General features: G+C 54.7%; 7 protein-coding genes across 7 annotated transcripts; 2 read left to right on the top strand and 5 right to left on the bottom strand.

The window, feature by feature from the left end:
- Nucleotides 1-101: 101 nt before the first annotated feature.
- Nucleotides 102-2,534, top strand: CAOG_08416 (hypothetical protein; the record flags this gene model as incomplete). Its single annotated transcript, XM_011271685.1, has 3 exons — nt 102-116; nt 173-2,255; nt 2,365-2,534. The coding sequence occupies 3 exons, from the start codon at nt 102-104 to the stop codon at nt 2,532-2,534; spliced, it is 2,268 nt and encodes a 755-aa protein (XP_011269987.1).
- A 670-nt stretch (nt 2,535-3,204) lies between these two features.
- CAOG_00497 (hypothetical protein) lies at nt 3,205-7,238 on the bottom strand. Its single transcript, XM_004365311.2, has 7 exons — nt 6,961-7,238; nt 6,406-6,523; nt 6,029-6,314; nt 5,253-5,959; nt 4,737-5,156; nt 4,369-4,642; nt 3,205-4,285 (listed from the first exon to the last, which is right to left on the bottom strand). Exons 1-7 carry the CDS (start codon nt 7,155-7,157, stop codon nt 3,390-3,392), a joined length of 2,898 nt encoding a protein of 965 aa, XP_004365368.2. The 5' UTR covers nt 7,158-7,238; the 3' UTR covers nt 3,205-3,389.
- A 157-nt stretch (nt 7,239-7,395) lies between these two features.
- CAOG_00496 (glutaminase) lies at nt 7,396-11,762 on the bottom strand. Its single transcript, XM_004365310.2, has 7 exons — nt 11,529-11,762; nt 11,058-11,175; nt 10,688-10,973; nt 9,913-10,619; nt 9,397-9,816; nt 9,029-9,302; nt 7,396-8,949 (listed from the first exon to the last, which is right to left on the bottom strand). The coding sequence occupies exons 1-7, from the start codon at nt 11,729-11,731 to the stop codon at nt 7,652-7,654; spliced, it is 3,306 nt and encodes a 1,101-aa protein (XP_004365367.1). The 5' UTR covers nt 11,732-11,762; the 3' UTR covers nt 7,396-7,651.
- Nucleotides 11,763-13,035: 1,273 nt separating this feature from the next.
- Nucleotides 13,036-14,172, top strand: CAOG_00495 (hypothetical protein). The gene is made up of 4 exons (XM_004365309.2): nt 13,036-13,109; nt 13,213-13,351; nt 13,485-13,543; nt 13,634-14,172. The coding sequence occupies exons 1-4, from the start codon at nt 13,107-13,109 to the stop codon at nt 14,060-14,062; spliced, it is 630 nt and encodes a 209-aa protein (XP_004365366.2). The 5' UTR covers nt 13,036-13,106; the 3' UTR covers nt 14,063-14,172.
- On the bottom strand, nt 14,096-15,999 carry CAOG_00494 (hypothetical protein). Its single transcript, XM_004365308.2, has one exon. It carries the CDS (start codon nt 15,975-15,977, stop codon nt 14,193-14,195), a length of 1,785 nt encoding a protein of 594 aa, XP_004365365.1. The 5' UTR covers nt 15,978-15,999; the 3' UTR covers nt 14,096-14,192.
- Nucleotides 16,000-16,049: 50 nt separating this feature from the next.
- CAOG_00493 (translation initiation factor eIF-2B subunit epsilon) lies at nt 16,050-19,965 on the bottom strand. The gene is made up of 13 exons (XM_004365307.2): nt 19,688-19,965; nt 19,187-19,311; nt 18,904-19,086; nt 18,528-18,786; nt 18,119-18,402; nt 17,885-17,985; nt 17,624-17,769; nt 17,460-17,541; nt 17,284-17,388; nt 17,094-17,186; nt 16,684-16,991; nt 16,369-16,530; nt 16,050-16,266 (listed from the first exon to the last, which is right to left on the bottom strand). Exons 1-13 carry the CDS (start codon nt 19,919-19,921, stop codon nt 16,168-16,170), a joined length of 2,181 nt encoding a protein of 726 aa, XP_004365364.2. The 5' UTR covers nt 19,922-19,965; the 3' UTR covers nt 16,050-16,167.
- A 39-nt stretch (nt 19,966-20,004) lies between these two features.
- Nucleotides 20,005-23,085, bottom strand: CAOG_00492 (hypothetical protein). Its single transcript, XM_004365306.2, has one exon. It carries the CDS (start codon nt 23,061-23,063, stop codon nt 20,223-20,225), a length of 2,841 nt encoding a protein of 946 aa, XP_004365363.1. The 5' UTR covers nt 23,064-23,085; the 3' UTR covers nt 20,005-20,222.
- Between the last annotated feature and the right edge of the window lie 205 nt (nt 23,086-23,290).

Here is a 23,290-nt window from a genome sequence, read left to right as displayed (position 1 = left end):
TTTTTGGTTTTATCTCGGTGTATAGGCTCAATAGAGGACATTCAGCAATTAGAGCTGACAGCGAAATCTTTACAACATGAAATGAGCGTTGGCGCATTTTCATGTTTCTACTGCAAGTAACGCTGCCGCATCTGCCTCCTCCTCGACCACAACCACGGCTCAAGGGACGCAGGCTCAAGGGACGCAGGCTCAAGGGACGCAGGCTCAAGGGACACAGCCGCTCCCTCAACTCGACACCCCATCACCAGCAGTTGTGGCCGCGAGCCTCGCCACTCCGACGACCGAGCTGCTCGCAGCATCGCCCACATCGTGGTATCCACACAGCCGCACGCTCATTCGTGTCAAGAGACCCGAAGAGTTTCTCCTGAGCAAGAATCATGGTAATTGGGACGACGGCATCGAACGCTCGTACGCTGACCTGGCATTGATGGCCTTGCGCGTGCTCGCCTACTACTGGCACGCCGGCCGCTTACCATTCGATCGCTACCTCATCCAGACTGCGGATGTTCCCACTCAACTTTTGAAGCTGGGGCGCGATGTCGCTCCGAAACAGATGCTCGCTGAGATTGTCGAATGCCTCAACCAGCTCGGTCTGCCCTTGGACGAAGGCATGATCGACGGCACAAACGAAGCGCATGATGTGTACGCTCTGCCGCATTTGCGCCTCTACCCGCGATTCGACTGGGACGAGTGGCAGACATACCAGCTGACCTGCCCCCTCCTCGTCCGGCACCTCTTCCTGGCTGTCTGGCACGGTGACATCCCCATCCTGAGACAGAAGCTCGGCGAGCTGTCGGCACTTGTTGACAGCGGCGCTCCGCTGCGCCAGGCGCTGCCGAACCTCAACTTTCAGTCAAAGAGCGATATCCCAGCTGCGGAAGTGTTGAGCATTATCGTCCAGCGAGTGTGTTTTGATAACACGCCACTCGATGAGCGCTCAAGGAGGTGGTGGTATTATCTGCCCAGGAGCAAGACTGACGCTGACCGCACGCTCGCCTCTGTGCTGACCGGCGAGCTACTCACGAGTTGCATTTCGCGCTGCCAAAGCCATGTCACGCTCCTGCATCTCGCGGTGCTGCGGCGCCATGCTGATGTGATCCGCATCCTGGTGACGGAGTGCGGCATGCCCGTCGAGCTCGGCCTTTGGGCCGCAGTGCGGTATGGCCTCGTCGACATGGCCCGGCTGATGGTGGAACTTGGGGCGACACCGACCCGTTTTCTTCTTGATGGGGTCGTTCGCAACCTCGACTGCGACATGCTCCGCTTCCTTGTCGCGGCTGGCGGCGTCGTCACGGCCCGGGAGCTCACTGTGTACACCCTTGAGCACGACATCCCACGCGCTGACTTCCTTCAGGCGTTGCTTGAGCTCGGCGCGCCCATCGACGCTCAGGTGCCGGCTCGGTACTATAATCCGACTTCTGGAAAAAGTACAAGACCACATCTCGTCGATCTGCTGCCTCGCCTGGCAGCCAAGAGTACGCGCATCGTCCCGCTGCTGCTGTCATACGGGGCGCGGAGAGGAGCACGAGCTGCACTGCAACACGCTCTCCTCGCACGCGATCTGGAGGTCTTCCGACTGCTGCTGCAATCCATCCCCATATCCGAGCTTGATATGCATCTGTGGCCCGAGTTAATTCCCCGGCGACTGCCCGAGGCATCCAGGCCAATCTCGTCGGGTGAAACAACTCGTTTCATACTCGCGGTTGTCGAGTACGGGCTGCCACTGCCCAGCGCCCTTCCCGCTGCCGACGGAACCGAGTTTGACTTGTTCGCCAACCGCAAATCGTACGACCTTGCTGGACTCTCGGACACCGAGAAGAGCATTTACCGAGGTGCGCAGTTCGCTGCGGCTTTCGTCGCCCGCAGCGAGGACGCTGCGGCCATTCGCATGCTCATTGACCACGGCAATGGCGCACCCTGGCTTCTGTTGCTTTGTGCGTCTGTTCGGCCTGAGCGCCCCGATCAGTTTGTCTGCCAAAACGTCGAGCTGCTTATTTACGCCTTGTCGCGACTGGAGCACGATGCGGCTGCGCTTGTGAGCGAGTTGTGTTTGCTCGAAACAGCTTGCGAGTTACGTTCGGCCAGTTGTGTTCTCCTTTTGCGGCTACTTGGCATTCCAGTCAACTATAGCCGAGAAGAATTACTTGCTCGGTTGCGCTCTGCGGTCGGTCCAACCTCGCTGCAGCGCGGAGTACCCGAAAACTCAGCGACGGAAATACTGATGGAGGATGAGGCGCAAGTCTGGATTGCCATGCGTGAGTGCTGATGAGTGAGCATGCCGCTGGTTGACATGGCTTTGGGCGGTTGTGCTGTTTGCTTGCTGACAACGAGGGCTGCTTTGCTATTTTCGTTTTTTTTTGGCAGTCACTCCCCCCAAGATGTCGCTGTTGAATAGTGCTCGCCGGGCGCTCTTCCGCGCGCCGCAGCCGTTGCGCCGGTTTCTGTATGATGACGCCCAGCATACGTTTGGCGATTTGTACGAGCCGATTCCGCCGTCGTCGGAACTACTCGCTGAGGCACGCGTGGAAGTATGAGGTGCGCCTTTTGGGTTCTTGTATTTGTATGAGCGTTTTGCTTGAACAATCATTTTGTTAGAACATTTGTTCTTCAAGAAACGACAACGCAGAAACATCTCAGCAAATGTGAAATTGAAAAACAAAACTCAAAAACGCACAATACAGATACATGAGAGAGAGAGAGAGAGAGAGAGAGAGAGAGAGAGAGAGAGAGAGAGAGAGAGAGAGAGAGAGAGAGAGAGAGAGAGAGAGAGAGAGAGAGAGAGAGAGAGAGAGAGAGAGAGAGAGAGAGAGAGAGAGAGAGAGAGAGAGAGAGAGAGAGAGAGAGAGAGAGAGAGAGAGAGAGAGAGATAGAGCAAGAGCTCAAACATGTCTCATCGGCAGCAGCACATTGTTGAAAGTTGCTCGAGATGCGACATTGAGCAACAAAAGCGGCTCTTGCTCAAAGTGAGATAGATCTACAGCAGTAGCTTTGACCTCGTTCGCCCGAACCTTTTGGCTTTCTTTTTGAACTCACATGAATGCCATAAGACTTTACCCTTGTCTGCATGCACAATGCAATGTAATCAATGTCGTCAGTCTTTTTCAATTTTTGTTTTGTTTCGTTTTGCTTTCCACCGCCTAGAAGCTTCGAATGGCGGGAAAACTACGGACTTGAATAAAGATTCAGGTACAACAGTGGACAAATGCAACGATTGATCTCGCGGTTCATTACAAAGTAAAAAAAAAAAATGAGACAATTCAAGGAAAAAACCCGCACGAGCAACAGCACACAAGCGAGATGCATCGACAGAAACGGCGAACCAATGGCCTCACGACGAAACGAGAAACTGTGATGACACACCATGTCTGACCACGGACAAACCAATCCGGTTACTGGTGGCTGAGAGCAGCATAATCGTTGTCGCCCGTGCCTGAGGATTGGGACGATGCACGCTCTCGCTCGGGGCGCGCGTATCCAGCTTCTTTGGGAGCAATCGTTAGGTCTTGCTGCAGAACGGAATAAGCACCCTCATCACCGCCCGCGCTGGGTTCGTGATTCAACGCAGCATACGAGGACACACTAGGCGACGCGTAGGTTGCCTCACTGGTTGAAGAAGAGCCGCCCACGATGGCCGAGTAATGGGTAGCGCGTGCCGGCAGCTCATACTCGGAGGTTGTTGCGAGCTTGGCCTCGCCGTCTTCCGTGTTGCCGCTTTGCAGATCCGCGCTGCCTCTTGGCTTGGCCAGTGTGTCGTAGTGCGAACTAGCGAGGATATTTTTCACCTCGGTCGGAATTTGGTAAAGTTCACATGCGCTATCCCGATCAGCCACAATTTCACGTGTCTTCCTGGCACGGCGGCGGCGGAGTAGCACAACGACCAGGATAATGAGAAGAAGGCAGAGGGCTCCCACAACAGCACCGATGATGGCGGGAGCAGCGTTGCCATCATCACCACCCGCAGCATTGGCAGAAGCCGCTGATGCCGCAGAGGTCAACCAAGCCAGTGTCGCGATTGATGCAGATTCACTCGACGCCGACGCAATCGAGGCCGAGCTGGCAGAACCGAGAGAAGCTGACGATGCAGAAGCAATGGAAGCCGAGGAAAACGATGCAAGCGACGCCGACGAAGCCGTTGCAGCAGACACAGTCGAGGCTGCGCGAGCAGAAATCGAAGAGGTCGAGGCCACTGCCCGAACATCCTCGAGAAGCTCGCGAGCGTAGAGGCCACCGACAAAGGCGCCTGCTCGGAAGTCCACATTGGCGCCTGATCCAACAACATAGTAATCTGAGGGCCAAAATTGCAGTCGCAGTGAGTGAATATACAAACCGCAGGCACACCCCCCCCCCTTTTCGTGGCAAACTACTTACCACCCAGCGGTAGACGACTCGCGGTGGTGTTGGCATAGAGGAAGAGCTTGTCAAAAATGGATGTAAACTGAGCAGTTGTGCCAGTTGCCGCAACAAAGCCCTGCTCGCCAACACGACCGTTGGCGCTGGTTGTGCTGTCAACCGGCAAACCATACGCGCCCATTTTGGGCGTGTAGAAGGTCTGTTCCGTCGTCATGACGGCATCCGCAAACAGTCCGAGCTTGAGCACGCGGTCGAACAGCAGATTGTACTTGAGAGACCAGGTGGTTGAAGCCTGGCAATGGCAATGCAACCAACCCCCTTCGTCAGTGAGCACAACGACAGAATCCCCATTCAGCTCGAAAACGCAAAAACGAGGAGAAACTCACCGCGCCTTTCTCGCGCAGATAATGGTCCGTCGAAAAGGACTGCGCCAGAATCTGGCTGGCAAAGCTTGTGGCCGAGTTCATGTATTGTGCCGCAGCAGTGGTGTTGCCAGTCAGGCTGAGCAGCAGACTGTACGCGCCAACTCCAATCGCACCCTTCATGGCAAGGTTGACGTTGTTCGCAGACGCTGTTCCATACGAGTCCACAAAGAGCTGGCTCGTTGGGAAAGGCAGGCTGGCGACCAAGTAGTTTGCCCAGGTGGTCAGGAGCGGCCAGTACGGTTGCAGATAGGTCAGCGGAGCACCACGCTGGGCGGCAGCCGTGATCATGATCAGCATGTTGGCCGTGTGCTCGACTGGCATGTCGTAGGTTGTGGGAACCGCGGTAGTGCAGAGCGGCCACTGGCCAAGATGCGAAGGAGCCTGCAGAATATCGTGCAACCAACCATACATGCCAAGCTGAGCAAAGCTGCTGCAAGAAACACAAACTACAACTGCAGCTGCAACAGCAACACTTACCCAGCTACGCGTGTACGGGAACGAGGTCTCGCTGTTGGCGTACTTGAGCACAGGAAGCAGCATCTTTGGCACAAGCGAGGGATTCAGCAGCAAGTAGAACGGAGAGGCAAAGAACATGGTGGTCACCGCGTTGACCTGCCCGTTGACCGGACCATTGGTCGAGCTGGTGGCGAACGTTTTCATAAAGACGTAATGCTGTTGTGTGGTCGTGTCGATCGCATGCTCGGTCGATGCAGTGACTTGGCGATAGACGAGCGACAGCAAGGTGGTGTAAGAGTTGGAGCCGCGCTTGTCGAACAGAGTCACAAGGGCAGTGTTGCGGGCGTTGATGGCACTCATGTAGGTGGCATAGTTGGTGTGCATCTGTGCAATCACCGTCAGGATCGTGCCAATCTTTGTCGACCAGAGCGGAGGGAGAACCTTGGAGAAAAAGTTCATCGTGTTGACATTGTCGTAGGCATGAGTCACAAATCGAGTGACATTTGCCGTGGGACTCACAGCCAGGCCAGTCCACCTCAAGGACGGCACGGGCCAGTTATCACTGCCCAAGCGAGGCTTGTTCGTATCGAAAATTGGTGCTGGGTTGCCGTCAACGAACGCATCTCTGGAATTGGTGTCGGTATTGACAGTGCCTACGAGCGCGGCCTCCTTAGGGGCCGACAAGTAAAAGTAGCCCCAGTTAATGCGGTCGTCCGTTGAACTGAAAACTGTGAGGGCAAATCTAATGAGCGCAATCACAATCCTCATTGAAGCACCCTCATTTGCACGAGTCTCACCGGATTGTACACTTGCGCCCATACGAAGAATTGTGCTGGCGGATGTCGACAAGTCGTCCCAAGTCACCGAGGTATTCGACGCATAGGTGACCACAACCTCAGCCGAGTGATCGATATACAAATCAACCGTGTGCGGTGCGCCGTCCATCGACGACAGCTCAAATGTGCAATAAGTCACTGGAGCAGACATCAGCGCGTCATCGTCGAGTAGTGCTGGGGTGGAATATGTCAACAGCATCCGAACGGCTCCGAGCGTGTACGTGTAGATCGTGCTCAGGGGTAAAACCTGCAACATACACATGGCAAATGGTGTGTGTGTGTGTGTGGCTCCACTTGACCATCTCTGCTTCAAAAGTCGACATCTTCCGAAAACATACCTGCACAGAGATGGGATTTGTCGCCAGTTGCGAACCCCCTTGATACGGCTGTCCCATGAAGCGGAAATTTGCACCATCGACCTTGGCATATCCGGCAATGGCTTGAATTCCATCGTTTCTTTGTTGGTTTTTTTTTTCACGCAAATGCAAACCTGGCTGTGAGCCGTCATACGAAGAGCGAAGCCGACGACGAAGGCTTGCGCATTCATTGAATCAACAGCATGTTTGTTCTTGTTGTTGTTCTTGTTGTTGTTGTTGTTGTTGTTGTTTGGCTGTAAAAATGTGCGCTCATTTTGTATTCAACGCGTCTCTTCAACCACCGACCACCACCTCAATACAAGCATCTTTCGCGCTCAACCCCAACGGTACCACAGGGCACAGTGGACACTGTCGACTCCCTCCGTCTTCCAAAAGCTCAAAAACAATCAAACAAACCAAAAAAAAAAAAAAAACCAAAAAAAAAAAAAAAACCACCACAATCAGCCGACTTTTTTGCACTTGCGCAGCGAAACCCGCACACACGACCGCGGCGCGCACAAACACAACCAAACTTACGCGTGAGTCAGCCACGACCTTCCGGGAGAGTCTGCTGCCGACCACATGGAAAAGTACGGATTGTTGGCGAGGACGGGGACTGCTGGCGGGCGAAACGTCAAAACAGTGGCTGCAGCTGGCATGACGATCAGCCGGCCCGCAGTCAGCACCACAGCAGCGAGGAGTAACGCGCGACGTATGCACCGAGCCGTGAACATTATCAGCGCAGTGGAATCTGTTCTTCCTGAGGAGGGTTGACGTTCGTTCACGGAGCACTAATCAAACGGGTTTGACCCGACGGTCGAGGACTGGTCGTAAATTAGTAAAAAAAAATCGAAAATACGCCAAAACAACCTCAAAATACTGCAAATCACAACGTCCACGCTCAAGCACACAATACAACGCTTTGCAGGGGGGGGGGTGGGAAGGCGGGGCAAAATGTTGGACGTAGCGGTACGGGCGAAATATTGGATTTTATTTTCAAGGGTGGGACTGAGGACCTCGTGAGCTGGACGAACAAGCTGAAAGGAGTCTGCACTTGTAGCGAGAGACCGTCAAGGCAGCCGCGAAAGCAAATGTCCAGTCATCACGAAAACAGCATGCAAATAACTTGGCAAAACCATACAAAAGAAGCAAACAGAAAAAGCAAGCAGAAGAAATCGGCCAAAAATTCAACACGGAATGCAAACAATTAAATTGACAGTCCAACCGTTCAGTCGGTCGCTTTCAGCGCGTCTTCTTGTGTTGGCGAATCCTGCGGGGGATGCGACGTGCGCAGTTCCGAGTACAAGGTTTCAGACTGTGGCGCTCCGGAATGGGCGCCTTTCAGCTCGTCATACGTACTCTCAGACACGACTGCGGCTTCAGATTTGGTTTCGGCGCCAGAGACATTTTGCAGCGTGTCATAGTTTGGCTCTGACGGGGTGTGCAGATCGTCATAGGACGGGTCGAACGTAGAATTTGCAACAATGGAGCTTGGAACCTGGAAGAATGGAGCCGTGGAGTCGAATGCTGGCGCGCTTGCGGGCTTCCGAACACGACGGCGACGAAGAACCAGAACAATCACCAGGACAATCAAAAGCAGGCAGACCACGCCGACCACAACACCAATGATGATCGGGGTGGAATCTGAGTCGCTCCCTGCTGCTGCCGCTGCGGACGCCGCGGACGCTGCGGAGGTTTGCCACGCTGCCGACGAAGCCGACGCCAAAGACGCACCGGATGCCGAGCTGACAGTTGCAAGAGACGCAGACGCAGTGGACGCGACAGAGGCGTCGGATGCATCGGATGCCGAGCTGACAGTTGCAACCGATGCCGACACCGACGACGCAACCGAGGCGTCCGACGCGACAGTGGCGTCAGATGCGACAGAGGCAACGGATGCATCGGATGCCGAGCTGACCGATGCAACCGACGCCGACACCGACGACGCGACAGAGGCGTCGGACGCATCAGATGCCAAGCTGGCCGATGACACCGATGCATCAGATGCCGAGCTGGCAGTTGCAACAGATGCATCTGATGCTGAGCTGGCAGATGCAACAGTCGCCGACGCCGACGACGCTACAGACGCATCGGACGCTGCAGAGGCCTCGGACGCGACAAAAGTTTGCCAAGCCTCCGACGACGCCGTCGCCAAGGACGCGTCGGATGCTGAGCTAGCGGATGCAATGGACGCGGATGCCGACGATGCGACGGAGGCGGCAGAAGCTGAGCTGGCAGATGCGATAGACGCAGATTGTGAAGATGCAATGGACGCAGACGCAATCGAGGCCGAGCTGGCAGAACCGAGAGAAGCTGACGATGCAGAAGCAATGGAAGCCGAGGAAAACGATGCAAGCGACGCCGACGAAGCCGTTGCAGCAGACACAGTCGAGGCTGCGCGAGCAGAAATCGAAGAGGTCGAGGCCACTGCCCGAACATCCTCGAGAAGCTCGCGAGCGTAGAGGCCACCGACAAAGGCGCCTGCTCGGAAGTCCACATTGGCGCCTGATCCAACAACATAGTAATCTGAGGGCCAAAATTGCAGTCACAGTGAGTGAATATACAAACCGCAGGCACCCCCCCCCATTCGTAACAAACTACTTACCACCCAGCGGTAGACGACTCGCGGTGGTGTTGGCATAGAGGAAGAGCTTGTCAAAAATGGATGTAAACTGAGCAGTTGTGCCGGTTGCCGCAACAAAGCCCTGCTCGCCAACACGACCGTTGGCGCTGGTTGTGCTGTCAACCGGCAAACCATACGCGCCCATTTTGGGCGTGTAGAAGGTCTGTTCCGTCGTCATGACGGCATCCGCAAACAGTCCGAGCTTGAGCACGCGGTCGAACAGCAGATTGTACTTGAGAGACCAGGTGGTTGCAGCCTGGCAATGGCAATGCAACCAACCCCCTTCGTCAGTGAACACAACGACAGAATCCCCATTCAGCTCGAAAACGCAAAAACGAGGAGAAACTCACCGCGCCTTTCTCGCGCAGATAATGGTCCGTCGAAAAGGACTGCGCCAGAATCTGGCTGGCAAAGCTTGTGGCCGAGTTCATGTATTGGGCCGCAGCAGTGGTGTTGCCAGTCAGGCTGAGCAGCAGACTGTACGCGCCAACTCCTATCGCACCCTTCATGGCAAGGTTGACGTTGTTCGCAGACGCTGTTCCATACGAGTCCACAAAGAGCTGGCTCGTTGGGAAAGGCAGGCTGGCGACCAAGTAGTTTGCCCAGGTGGTCAGGAGCGGCCAGTACGGTTGCAGATAGGTCAGCGGAGCACCACGCTGGGCGGCAGCCGTGATCATGATCAGCATGTTGGCCGTGTGCTCGACTGGCATGTCGTAGGTTGTGGGAACCGCGGTAGTGCAGAGCGGCCACTGGCCAAGATGCGAAGGAGCCTGCAGAATATCGTGCAACCAACCATACATGCCAAGCTGAGCAAAGCTGCTGCAAGAAACACAAACTACAACTGCAGCTGCAACAGCAACACTTACCCAGCTACGCGTGTACGGGAACGAGGTCTCGCTGTTGGCGTACTTGAGCACAGGAAGCAGCATCTTTGGCACAAGCGAGGGATTCAGCAGCAAGTAGAACGGAGAGGCAAAGAACATGGTGGTCACCGCGTTGACCTGCCCGTTGACCGGACCATTGGTCGAGCTGGTGGCGAACGTTTTCATAAAGACGTAATGCTGTTGTGTGGTCGTGTCGATCGCATGCTCGGTCGATGCAGTGACTTGGCGATACACGAGCGACAGCAAGGTGGTGTAAGAGTTGGAGCCGCGCTTGTCGAACAGAGTCACAAGGGCAGTGTTGCGGGCGTTGATGGCACTCATGTAGGTGGCATAGTTGGTGTGCATCTGTGCAATCACCGTCAGGATCGTGCCAATCTTTGTCGACCAGAGCGGAGGGAGAACCTTGGAGAAAAAGTTCATCGTGTTGACATTGTCATAGGAAAGGGTCATAAATTTAGTGACACTTGTCGTGGAGGTCACACTCAGGCCGTTCCACCTCAGTGACAACACAGGCCAGTTATCGTTGCCATTTCGAGGACCAGTTTGCAAAGCTGGTGCAGCAGCACCACTGATAAATGCGTTTCTGCAGTTGGCATCGGAACTGACAGTGCCTACGAGGGCAGTTTCCTTGGGGGCAGCCATGTATGCATTACCCCAGTTGATACGGTCATTCGTGGAGCCGCTTAAAACTGTAATTTCGTTGAATGAGTGCAATACCGTTTTTGAATCAATGAAGCATCTCGACCAGAAATCTGACCTGACTGTACATTGGCGCCCATGCGGATAATTGTGTTGGCGCTGGTTGAAACATCGTTCCAATTAACTGACGTAGCAGGATCCGCTACAACAAGCTCGGCCGAGTGATCAATGTAGAGACTGACAGTGTGCGATGCGCCATCAAGGGACGAGAGCGCGAACGTGACATACGTCACTGGCACCGAGACCAAGGTATCGTCATCGAGTTGTGCTGGGTTTGAGAAAGTCAACACCATCTGGATGGCCGTTCCGAGCTTGAAGGTGTAAACGGTGCTCAGCGGCAAAATCTATTCGCCAGTGAAACAGATCGTTCCGTAAGTCGGGGTACTTTTGCCGATCGTGCAAGCTCAAAGGGCGCTAATCAAACAAACCTGGGTCGAAATGGGATCCACAATGATGCCTGTGCCACCGACAGACGGCACTCCCAGAAAGCGATAGTAGGTGCTATCGACTTTGGCGTAGCCAGTCATTGCTTGAACGCCGCCGTTTCTAGATGCATGCAAACAAACGGTGCAGGACGTGATTTGACTCGGTCAATGACAGGAGTACATTGAAAGCAGAGTCGGGGAGACGAATTAGGGGGAGGAGAAGCAGATATGAATGGCAAGCCTCGAAAATTGCCGATCCGGACAAGTAAACTGCAAGAGGCTCTGCCAACTGTTCATCCCTGCATGTTCGCAGCTCTCCAATACTAGCAATAAGATGACAAAGTGGAGGAAACAAGAAGAAGAAGAAGACGATAATGGAAGATAACGATAAAGAGAAAGATCAAGAAAAAGAAGGAACCAAAACACAAAAAACCACACGGCAGAACAGCTGCATCAACCATGAGCAAAACTTACGCGTGTTCGGTCCACGACCTGCCAGGAGCATCCGATAAAGACCAAATGGACCAGTACGGGTTGTTCGCAACGATGGGAAAGGCTGGCGGGCGGAAGTACGGAGAAAGAGCGGCAGAGGCGAGCGGCACACACACTGCGAGCAGTAAAGCAGATACAGCGACGAGCGCACGACAATGGCTCGACGACGCGGCGTGGACAACCATGGCTTTCGAGCTGTTGAAGGTTACGAGACAGTGATACGAGCGCCAAACGGAAGTGTGTGAGAGATAGAGAGAGAGAGACACACACACACAGAAGAGCGGGAGAATGAGTCAAGCGGCAAATAAAAAACGTGAACAACAACAAAACAACAACAACACCGTTGATAGGAAAAATAAAACGATTACAAAAACCCGCACTCGCTCACGCGCCCCCCCCCCGTCTCGCACTTCAACCCACGATGCACACACACACACACACACACACACACACGTAGCTAAAGCACACCATCAGTAACAGACAGATGAATAAAAAAAAACCCAAAATTACACTGCGCAATGGAATCAACAAGAACGAAATAAACAACAACAAACAACATCCAAAATAAACACAAACACCAAAAACAGAACTGATGGCTTTTGTTTTTTTGGCGGTTTTTATGAAATGAAATTTTGTTTTTCTCTTTTCTTTTTACCGAGCCGCAATGTGTTTGTGTTATTGTGGCTTGAAGGTTGGTGAATGCGCTCCAAGAGACACGAGGCCTGCAGCGGCTTGCGTGGGTCTGGCCACCTCAACGAGGAACGGGCGAACAGGAGAGTGGAGCATCAGCCAGAGAAAAAAAAACAGTGCGAACATTTGGGTGGGAAACGACAGTACTTAATATTCGCCGACGGGTTTACGTTGTTATGACGGACGTTGTTATCGCACGAGCCACCAGCCAATCTCCTTCAGCGCCGGGTCATAGGCCAATCAAATGGACTCATGGAGCAGATTGGCTGATGGAGCGACGCGGAGAGGCGAAATAAGATGAGGCGGGGTCATGCGAGTCATCATGCCACCAGTGCTCGTGTGGCTTGCGCAGCAGTTTGGCAGTTTGGTTGACTCAACCCCCCGTCCATTCCATCCCGGCGGTTTGTGTGTTGTTGGATGAACTACCTCATGTTGCTGTGTCAGAGAGGTTTTTTTGGTGATTAGTCGACGATGCCCGTCGGCTTACACAATTGATCTCGATTCGAAACGCACGCTTTTGTTGATGATTGTTGCATCCTGAATGAAACATCCACTTCTGCTTTGTACTGCATCAAGTTGCTGATTCACTTTATTGACAAAACATCAAAGCAAAAGACGTCTGCACACAGCTTTTTACAAGTGCAGCTCTAGCTTGGCCAGAGTCAAACCAATTTTGACTGGACCTGAGGAACTGATCAGTTGCATCCCAAAACCAAGTCGCGCACTGTGCAGCAAAACCCTCGAGCAATCCAGTTTGTTTGCCAGAATTAATTGGTTGAACAATCCAGTTTAGCTTGTACATGTATTCTGACGGCTCGAGCTTGGTTGAATCACCAGTCTTTGCTTGATATTTTGATGATTTGAGCGACGATGGTCAGTGCCATCCATCCATTGCGTTGAATTGGCTGGCCCTCGCTCCCCCAGACTCACATGCCTCGCTCTCGCTGCCATTTCACTCTGATCGCTAAACCCACAGGCAAACTTCCTGTCAGGCTTGCCATCGTTCGATCAGAGTGCCTTCTCGGACTACAATGCGCGCAACAAGGCGCACCATGCGACGCGGCCTGCCGTCTACACTGCCACGAGCGACCGCTCCCTCCCACCAGGGGACCAAGGTCTGCAGTCTGTTCTTGCTGTTATTGCTGGTGTCATTCAGAGTTGCCCTGCCTGCATGCTTGCATGGGCACTGCTGTGGCTAGAGTGTGCTGTCGCGCAAGAGAGTCTCACCCGCTTTCGACGACTCGACAGTCATCACGACAGACAAGACACATATACTGCTGCGATACATCAAACAGAATGACACAAAGGCAAGGGGACGGGGTGCCGTTGCTCTTTTGCGTTGTGCTGGACAAACACTTTTGGTGACAGACATTCTTACCGCCTTGCATTCGACGCAGGTCTCTGCAAACGCCGGGCCATCCCGAGAGCGAGCACGGCCAACACAACAGCCATCGAATGCATCTGAAACACAGCCAGCGGCGAACGCTTCAGCTGCAATGCAGACGAATTCGCTGCCAAACTCGAGGCATTCAAGCAACCCAGGCAGTCCCCAGCAGCCGGAGCCGTTCCAGCGTGCTTCCTTTTCATCCATGGCGGCTGGATTCTCGTCTGGCAGCACTGCACCCAACCTGTTCAATGCACGGTCGGGCGTGGCGGCCGCAGAACCCATGGATGCAACCAGCACCGCTCCTCTCGCGACTTCCGACAGCGATAAGGCTCGCGTGCAACGACCTCCAAAGCGTCGTGCCAGCCTGCCCTTGAACACAGACCTTAAGCGAACCCGTGTCGAGACGGATGAAGCCGACAGCAATAGCTCGGATGATTAAATCCGGGGTTTTTGTTTTTGCATCTATCTTTTTTTGTTGTTGTTGCTTTAATTATTGTGACAACCTTTTTTGTACAATTCCGAAACCCATCATCATTGAACAGAACTCAACCTCAAAATGGAAAGCGAGCCTATTCACTGCGGAGCAAAGCGGCACCAAGCGTGAGCTCTGTGGAGAATGCTTCGAGAGCGAGCGCCTGTTGCCGCAGCCATGCTTCCGTCACATTGGCAGCGGAGTGGGTGATACTGTTGCCGGTAAGGCGAAGCAAGAGCCCGGCGATTTTCAACTTCTCTTGATACACCTGGACTTGAGCAAACAGCTTTGCGCGCCGGCTGGGTCCGAGCGCCGAGTCGCTGCTGCTCAGGACTTCGAGGGCATCCGCGGCAGGCTGCTCCAGCCACCGAAGCAGACTCTCGTTTGCAGAGGTACTCTCAACGCGTTGTCGCAAAAACGTGGTCGACAAGTCAGCCAGATACACGTCAATGTCCGCAAATGGCAGCAACGAGGCGACTCGTCCCAAGTCGGTCGTGTTGAGCAACTGCGATGTGTTGAGGAGCGAGTTCAGCATGGACGATGTTGACTGATTGGGCTGGAAGGACGTGTCCAAAACGGATGTGTTGCTTGACGCTGGCTGGTTGAAGCGTAATAACGGAGGGACTCGCGGAGTTGTCGGATTGCCACCACGGGGCATTGTTGCCACAGCAGCAGCACTGGCGCGCAGTCCAGACGCTGGGGTTGCAGCACTGTTGCTGTTGTTGGCCAATAGTTTGACAGCCTTGGCGACTCGGTTTTGACGACTGGCATACTTGTCGACGCGGAGATTGAGGTCTTCGATCGAATCGACGAGATCCAATAGTACCTGCGAAGTATTTGCCGCGTGCGTGGGTTGTTGTTGTTGTTGTTGTTGTTGTTGTTGTTGTTGTTGTTGCTGTTGTTGTGGGTAGATGCGCTGTGAATTTGACGTCGCGTCCAACTCTTCTTGCTCGAGATCGAGCAGCTCGTCGTTGTCAGAAGTGTCCTCAACTTCGTCGTGTTGGAACAGATCTTGTTGTTGCAGGTCCTCCTCGTCCGTCTGGTCGTGCTCCTCCATCGTGCCCTGCAGCTGCTGCCAGAGCTGATTGAGCACTTCCTGCTGCTGAGCAATCGCCTCGAGTTGTGGTTGTAGTGTCTCGTTGCGCCTGCTGCTGGCAGGAACCGATAGCCTAGCACTCTTGGACCGCGACGACGACAATGGCGTCTGACCTGAGGCATGTGAAGATGATGCTCGAGCTGGACTCTTTCGTAGAGTCGCAGGCGTCTGGTGCGCGTGTCTTGCAGCAGATTTGGCTGAACTGGAATTGGGTGCCAAGCCAGCTTCCAAACCGTTGACTCGATTGGGATTTCGCGGCGTCTTTGGCAGACTGCTGCCGCTGATTCGATCTTGTTGGCGGTCCTGATGGTCGTGATGATGATCTCCATCGATCAGCGACTCGTCATCTGACGCGCGGTCGTCCTCCTCCTCAGAGACCCCGCGCTGCTGGCCGCCGCCGCCGCCGTACTGGCGATGCAAGTAGACAGACTGTGAAACAGCTGCGGCTGGTGCTCGTCCGGCGGCGGCGTGCTTCCGATGCGCGCTGTCATGCCTGCGCTGGGACTGGTGGTGCCCGTCGGCAGACTCGTTGGGATTGGCGACGCGACGGCCCGTGTGGGCGGCGTCGAGAAAGAGCGGTGCTCGGTAGCCGCGCGACGGATCAACGGTCGCCTCGTTCAGAAACTGCCGAATCACAGTCCGCCCAGCGTTGGCTGCATCCACCGCAGACGCCTCGTCGTGCATGCGAGTCAGCACGTAGGACAGATGGTGCTGCAGCAGCGAATTCTGGTTGGCAAGCTGGCCGAGCGATGATGATGCCGACGAGGCGGCAAAGCCAGATTGCATCGCGAGGGTGTTTCAAACGACTGGTAAGTTAGACTGACTGAATCACTGACACTGCAAATCATCAAACCTGAAGACAGAACGAAAGCAGCAGGTTGTACTCTGCGGTTGTTTTTGTTGTACATTTCACCGAGGGGGGGGGGCAACACACACACTCACACACCAACTATATTCCGAAAAACAAGCAATCTTTTTACTCGTCGTCTTCATCATCGTCGTCATCGTCCTCGTCCTCGTCATCGTCATCCGATTCTTCTTCGGCCTCAGCGAGCCAGGTAATGAGGCGTTGGAGCTGGTGAAACAAAAGCGCGGAAGCACGACCTCAGCGCAAGTGAGAAACAAACGAAAATGTACTTCTTGTGCACCTTTTACGAAACATTCCACAGTCACTTACCGATGCTCGGAGCTTGGCGCGAATTTCGTTGGGTTCATCTGCATTTTGCTTAAACCAAGTCTGGATGGCTCGCTCGCCAAGGACATCAAAGTCGTACAGCTTGTGCACAAGGTTCAAGAACGATCCGCGGGCTGCCTCGGCCTCTGGCTCCGCGAGAACGTTCTGATTGGCGGTGTGGTGGGTATTGTGGTGTTCAACAAACGGTCAGTCCAAACATTACACACGCCCCTCAACCAATCAGACAGAAAAACCCAAAACCAAAACCAACAACAAAAAACAAGTAAAACACAAAACACAAACACAATTTCCTCATACCGCGATGGCAGTGATGGAACTGAGCTGGTCCGCCTGTTGGCCGGACACGTAACGCTTGAGCAGACTCAGGACAACGGGGTTCTTGCGAGTGCACAGGGTCTTGAGTGCCGTGTGAGGCGCGGTCGGATTGACCTCCAAGAGCACCTCCATCACAACCTGCACAATCAGACCTGCCAAATCACGCGCCTCAATGTTGTAGGCGTGCTTGGAGCCGTTGATTTCGACCACAATGTTTTCGACGTCGACATTGCGCTCGCCCAGAGCGACGGATTGAATGCTCTCGCGAATTTCGTGCATAAAAATGTCCTCTGATACGTACCAACCAGGACAGCAAGAACTGAACTGAGCAAAAAAAAAAGGCAACTTGCAGGAACAAGTCAAAGCAACACATTTTCGGCAGAAATCCATACCGGGGGCTTCCATGTGCATTTCAGTGTCGTCTCCAAACAAGGAATCATCGCTGTCCTCGACATCTGCGTCCTCGACATGGACAATATCAACTCCTGGGAATGGCGAGCAGTACGAAATGTTGAGTGCACGACAAGTAAAGTGGTCAAAACACCAACCCCCCTCGCCCGCCCAACAACGAGGAAGGCATACCCCATTTCAAGTGCTCCAGCTCATCCTCTGCAAAGTCTTCAGGAACGACAACAAAGTTGTGTCCCGCTCCTGCCGTGCCAACCACCTTGGAGTCAAAGACGGTGTCTGGATTTTCAAAAGGGAATGTGAGCCACACTTCTTCAAACTTCCAATCTTTGCTGGAAACCACTTCATACCCGAGTCTGGTAGGTTGCCATCCTCATCGAGCATGGTCAGCTTCGAATGTGCTGGAATCACAACATCAGGGCCAACAACGACCTAAACATTTGGCAGACAGCGCGGAGTGAGCGAGCAGCAACAACAGAATGGAGGCAGGCCAGCTGCACAAGCAACAACTCACGTTGAACGAAATAATCGAACCGCTCTCAACGGCGACATTGCGCAGAATCTTGGCCTTGTTGCACAAGACAGCGTTCTTAATCGTGCAGCCGTCTTCGATTTCGACATTATCCCAGATATAGGAGTTTTCGATCGTGACGCCAGCGCCTGCATTGTGATGGTGGAAATGGTCAAAGGGCAAGAAATTAAGAGAGCGGTCAGTGAAACACTATCACAAACGCAAGCCAAGGACAAAAAAATTCAACAGACTGAATTGTCGTACCGATCACACAGTTGCGTCCGATCGTGGAGCACGTAATTTGGGAGTTCTCGCCAACCTTGGTACCTTTGCCAATAACGACATCTTCAACAACGTTGCAAGAGCTGCACAGGAAGCGGGCAAGGAGCAAAGAAGATTGGAGGACCAAAAAAAAAAAAAAAAAAAAAAAAAAAACAAGGATGAGACCAACGTCAAGTTGCACGCTTCAAAAGCCACAACATTGCCGCCCAATCGTACCGAGACAGGAGAACTCGCTCGTCTTGGTAAATGTTGTTGCGACCGTACTTGTACGCTTCGCCAGGCTCTGAGCTATAGTCCGGGACCATGGGGAAGGTCCATCGGTGGATGACGTCCTTGCTGACCGCATTGTATGCTCGCAAGTTGTCCACGCGAGCTGCGTACTCGTTGTTGAGCTCGTGAATGAAAATCTTGTTGCCGAGAATCTCCTCCTCATCGAGAATGCCATGGACGAGGTCGTAAATGTCTTGGTAATCAAAGTTGTCGGTGAAAAGCACCGGGACCTGCGCGAGAGAGGTTGCGCGAGAGAGAGGTTGAGCAAGCAATGTGCCAGCGAAGGTCAAGCCGCCGCCCCCTTGTCCCCAACCCTCCAAAAACAAAAAAAAACCCCAACAAACTAGTCTCCTACCACTGCCGAGCAAATGTTGATGTGGCAGTCGTAGAGATCGTAGCGAACTTGCACGGCAGCATGTTCCTTAAACACAGAGACGGGGAGCACAAACTTTGTGGCGTTAGGGCTGCGCTGCTGGCGGAAGGCGAGCAGGCGTTGAGAGTTGGACTCGACCGCCACAACAGAGTCGCGCTCCAGCGAGCGTGTTCGGTGAGCGGGCGATGCGGTTTTCATGACCATCGTCATGATGGCGCCCTTGTCCTTTTCTCGTCGCAACCTGCGAAATGCATACGTGGGAATGGAAGGAGAGTTCGTGATGAGACGTTTCAGAACTGCACAGAGAGCGAGAGAGAGAGAGATGGTCTAGCTGTCCCAAGCAAAAGTAACGCCGTACCGATGCGTGGCAAGAACTGGAGCAAGTTTCATGTTTGAAATGAGGTCGCCAGACACAAGGATAAAGTCAGAACGGATGATGGCGAGCTGGTCAATGTTGCGCAGCGCATCGCCGACGCTCAAGCACTCTGGCTGAACAATGCACGTAATGGTCACGCCCTGTCGACGCACCCACTGCGATCCTCTGCAAGTCGAACATGGCACACAAAAGTATACAAGCATGACAGTGAGCGGTTTTTTGGACTCGCAGTGGCGCTGATGCAATTGCAGTGCAATCCACTTACTCGATGTACTGCTTGATGAGGTCTGCGTGCGAGCAGCAAATCACGAAAATCTCTTGCACGTTCGCAGAGATGAGGAACTCGAGTGTGTAATCGATCAGTGGCGCGTTGCACAGCGGCAGCAGTGTCTGTTTGGGGGGGGGGGCAAGCACAGGGGCGAGTAAGCGACAAAGACAAAGCTGCGTCGCACTCCAAAACTCCAGAACGAGCTCGTTCGTGGCTTTTGCAGGGATGCAACGTGACTGCTTTGGCAACGCCAGCAGCGAACGAAGAGGGAAGCGGTGGGGGGGGGGGAATGCAACAGGCGAGATCTCTGCGAACAAAGCGCATGTGCTCGAACGTCCGAGCGCTTCAGCGAACGGGAACGACCGCCGAGTTTGTTTTGTTTTCCACTTGACGCACTAGAATGGAGTCGTCCATCTCGTGTTGGAAGCCGAGGCCGGGGGCGGGGGAGAAAGAGAAAGAGAAAGCGAGAGAGAGAGAGAACGAGGTGATTCTGCTTACGCGAGGCTGCTCCATTGTGATTGGGGTAAAGCGCGAGTTGAACGAGTCGCCAATGACCACTGCCTGGAGCACGTCCTCGGCATCCCAGTTGCCAGCACCGCCGCCGCCAGACGACGCGCCAGACGCCGGGGTGGTCGGGGTTGCGGCTCCGCTGGTGCCACCGCGGCGCTTGCCGCCCTGTTGTTGCTGTTGCTGCTGCTGAGCTTGTTTGCCTCCTCCCTGCTTGCCACTCATGGTCAGAAGACTATGGAGAGAAATAGAAAAAAAAAATAAAAAATAAAAAAATGAGGAATGAATGAATGAAGGAATGAATGAGAGGGTTTCTACGATTGCAATAAGGGGATTATTGGGACAGTATTGTATGAACAAATGGACAAATGGAACAAAGCCGTCACATCCAACAGGGAAACCAAATGCAATAACGCAACTCAAAAGTGTTGGAGACATGCAAGCCACCTCAAACACTTTGGGAAGGCGGCAACAGGCTAATCTTGCGTTGAAAACTGGCAATTCACTCGACGGTGTCTTTCAAAGGTTATGAAGAAGAAGAAGAAGAAGCTTGCCGCTCATCAGAAGGGGCCGGCGGTGGTGGTGTGGAGGCGGGCGGAGAGTCTCGGTTGCTGCGAGATCGCTCGGCGCGTCGTTTTTGCTTTTGCGCTTGAGCGGCGGCCATCTCATCGTGCATCGACTTTTGAGCATCGTCGGTCAGCTGTTTGCATGCGCCCAGGTAGCAAGCCAGCTCGCGCACGATGCGCTCGAGTTGCGCAGTGAGCGCGGGGACGACTGTTTCCTGAATCGACGCGAGTCTGGAGGCCAGTTCACTGGACGCGGCACGGTAGTCGGTGCGCGACGAAGCGAGTCGGACAAACAAATCGCGCCCTCGAATGTTGCCATCGCGCGTTCGTTCGAGGGGTCCTCCGCGTCCTCGAATGGCGTGTTGCTCTTCTGTATCGAGCGTTTTCAGCTCGGCTGCGACTTGCGCACCCTCGACACAGACAGCCTCGACGCGCTTGACAAGCCTTCGCACGTCCGTCACGGTGCGCAAAAAGCTCCCGGCCAGCTCTTTAAAGATGGGCTCCATCGTGACGACAAATTGCGTCACCTCGGCTTGCAGGCCGAGCAAGGTCGACGCCATGGATTGCATGGCCAGCGTGAGGACGGGGTCTGGCTCGTTTCGCGTGGCCACATCCGAAAAGAACTGGGCTAGTTTCCGTTGAGCCTCGGACAACGCCTTGAGGCTTGCAATGTACTTGGCAGTCTTGTCCCGCGATCCATCAAGATGCACGGCGCTTTGTTCAAACGCCTCAATCTGCGCACGCAGCGGAGGTGCCAGTTGCAGTTCTGCCACAGCATCATCCAGCAGGTCGAACAAGTTGGCGGAGGCCGCGTCGGCAGAAGGCGCGCCAGTCCCAGCAGCAGGCGTGGCGGGCGATGCCGCACTGGCCTTGGAAGAGAAGAACTTGAGAGACAAGGACTGCTTGAATTGCTTGAATTTGACGTCGAATTGCGTCGGGCGGAGGTTTGGAGGGTAGTCCAGAACAAACGGGACGAACGTCACGTCCACCGATTCCAATGTTCCACCGAGCATTTCAAGCACAGCGTCGACAGTCTGGCCAGCCAGAGCCGTGGCGCCAAGGGCAACGAGCTCATCGCCGATGGCCAGTGCAGGGTTTGCGCGTGCTGCCGGCGAGCCAGGCACGATGCTGGTGATGTACACGATGGGACACAACGGCGCTCCGCCTCCCAAGTACAAGCCGAACGATGCTTGGGACGGCAGCACAGCACTGCGGTCGGTCAAAGGCTGGTCGCGGGCCAAATGGGTCTGCTGAGCTTCTGCTTTTGGCCGGCCTTTGCGAGAAGGCGAGTTAATAGCAAGAGCAACAGGAGCAGCAGCAGAAGAAGAAGAAGGAGAAGAAGAAGAAGACGCAGAAGAAGAGGTATGGGGAGCCGCTGGCGAAGAGGCAGCCGAATCCGCTATTGTTGGGGCGGAAAGTCCGGGATTTGCAGACCCACTTGTTGCAGCATTGCCTGGGTCGGCTACCACTCCTGGGAGAGGCGGTTGGCCGACAAGCGTCGTGATCTGAGCCGTCGAGTCCGCGTCCAACGACACTGCCGAATCACTCGTCTGGAATAACGAGCGTCGAGCGCTGGATTGCGTGGTTGCGTTCGGAACGGCAGCCAGGTCGACTGGTACCGGTGGTGATGCTAGGGATTGCGTGGAGGCGGCGGCGGCAGTAGCAGCAGCAGCAGAAGATGGCGACGCACTCGATGCCACACCTTCCGCGTTTTTTCCCGACCGGAAGAACCCCAAGATACGGGAGGACTTGGTGGTCGGGGTAGTCTTGACGGGGGTGGCGGAAGGCGAGGATGTCAACGTCGGAGGGGCGGGACGCGCGGCGGCAGACGAGGAGGAGGAAGCGGCAGTGGCAGTGATTTGGTCGGACGTGGTCAACGCTCGCTGTGTCCCCGTCAAGTCCTCGACATTGTCTGGGTCAATCTCATAGGAAGAAGCGGACGTATGCGTCGACGGTGTAGCGCTTGTACCCCTTGACAGCTCGTTGACTGAGCCGTGGTGGCTGGGCAATGCAGAGAGCGTGACAAAATCCGTGTCAGCCGCACTGCTCACATCACTCGCACTCACGAGTGAGCTGCCTTCGCCGCTGACGTGCGTGAACGACGTGCGATCAAAGTCCGAGCCGCCATAGCTGACCGTTGCCGACGGCGGACCGGTCGAGCCCAGCGATGCCACCTCGGCGGGGATGAGCATGTCTTCCGGCAGCGCCGACATGGCGACAGCGCCCTTTTCGGTGCCCGCATGTCCTGACGCCAGGCCCGCGGCGACTGCAGCAGAGGTGGTTGACGCGCCCGACGGCGTCCTGCGGTGGAAGACGGACTTGAGGTTGGTGAACATCGCCGAGGAAGTCGGCTGCGGTGAACCCGGCTGCGACGCCATGGGGCTCGGCGGAATGCTGCCGTGGGCATCAGCAACGCCCGGCGCAGACGCCAGCGCCGTGGGAGCAGCCGAAGGGGATGCCGGGACGACGACCACGGCTGCAGGCGTCTGAGCCTTTCGCATGAACGCGGCCAAGCGAGAGGACACGCCGCCGCTGGTCGTCTTGTTCAGTGGTGGGTGGGCCTTGCTCGGCGAAGACGCACTACTGGCAGCAGCAGCAGCTGGGTCGGCGGCGGCGTCGTCATCATCATGCTCGTCGCGCAGGTCGATTTCCTCTACGTCCTCCTCGTCCATGGCCAGGTCGCCGTCTACCGTCATCATCCGGTCCTCGAGAATCGGGTCGCCACTACCAGCACCAGTGTTACTACTCTGTCGCTGCTGCGGCGTCTGAGCGGAGGCAGAACGCAAGTCCCAGTCGCTCATTCACAGTGGCAAAGAGAAAGATGGAAAAAAAAAAAAAAAAAAAAAACTGGCTTTGGAGAGCTTTGGTTGAGATTCTGAGAACGTCGTCTCAGCAAGAGGAAGCCGGGTTGGGTGGGGAAGGATCCGAAACGAGCATGAAATCGGATCCTGCTGCTACAGACAGATCATCACGCTCAGAGATGTTTGCTCCACTTGGTTCATCATGGTTCTTCACTTGGTTCTCTTCG

This window comes from Capsaspora owczarzaki (assembly GCF_000151315.2).
Source record: "Capsaspora owczarzaki ATCC 30864 unplaced genomic scaffold supercont2.1, whole genome shotgun sequence".
NCBI lineage: Eukaryota > Filasterea > Ministeriida > Capsasporidae > Capsaspora > Capsaspora owczarzaki.
This window is presented reverse-complemented; position numbering and strand designations above follow the sequence as displayed.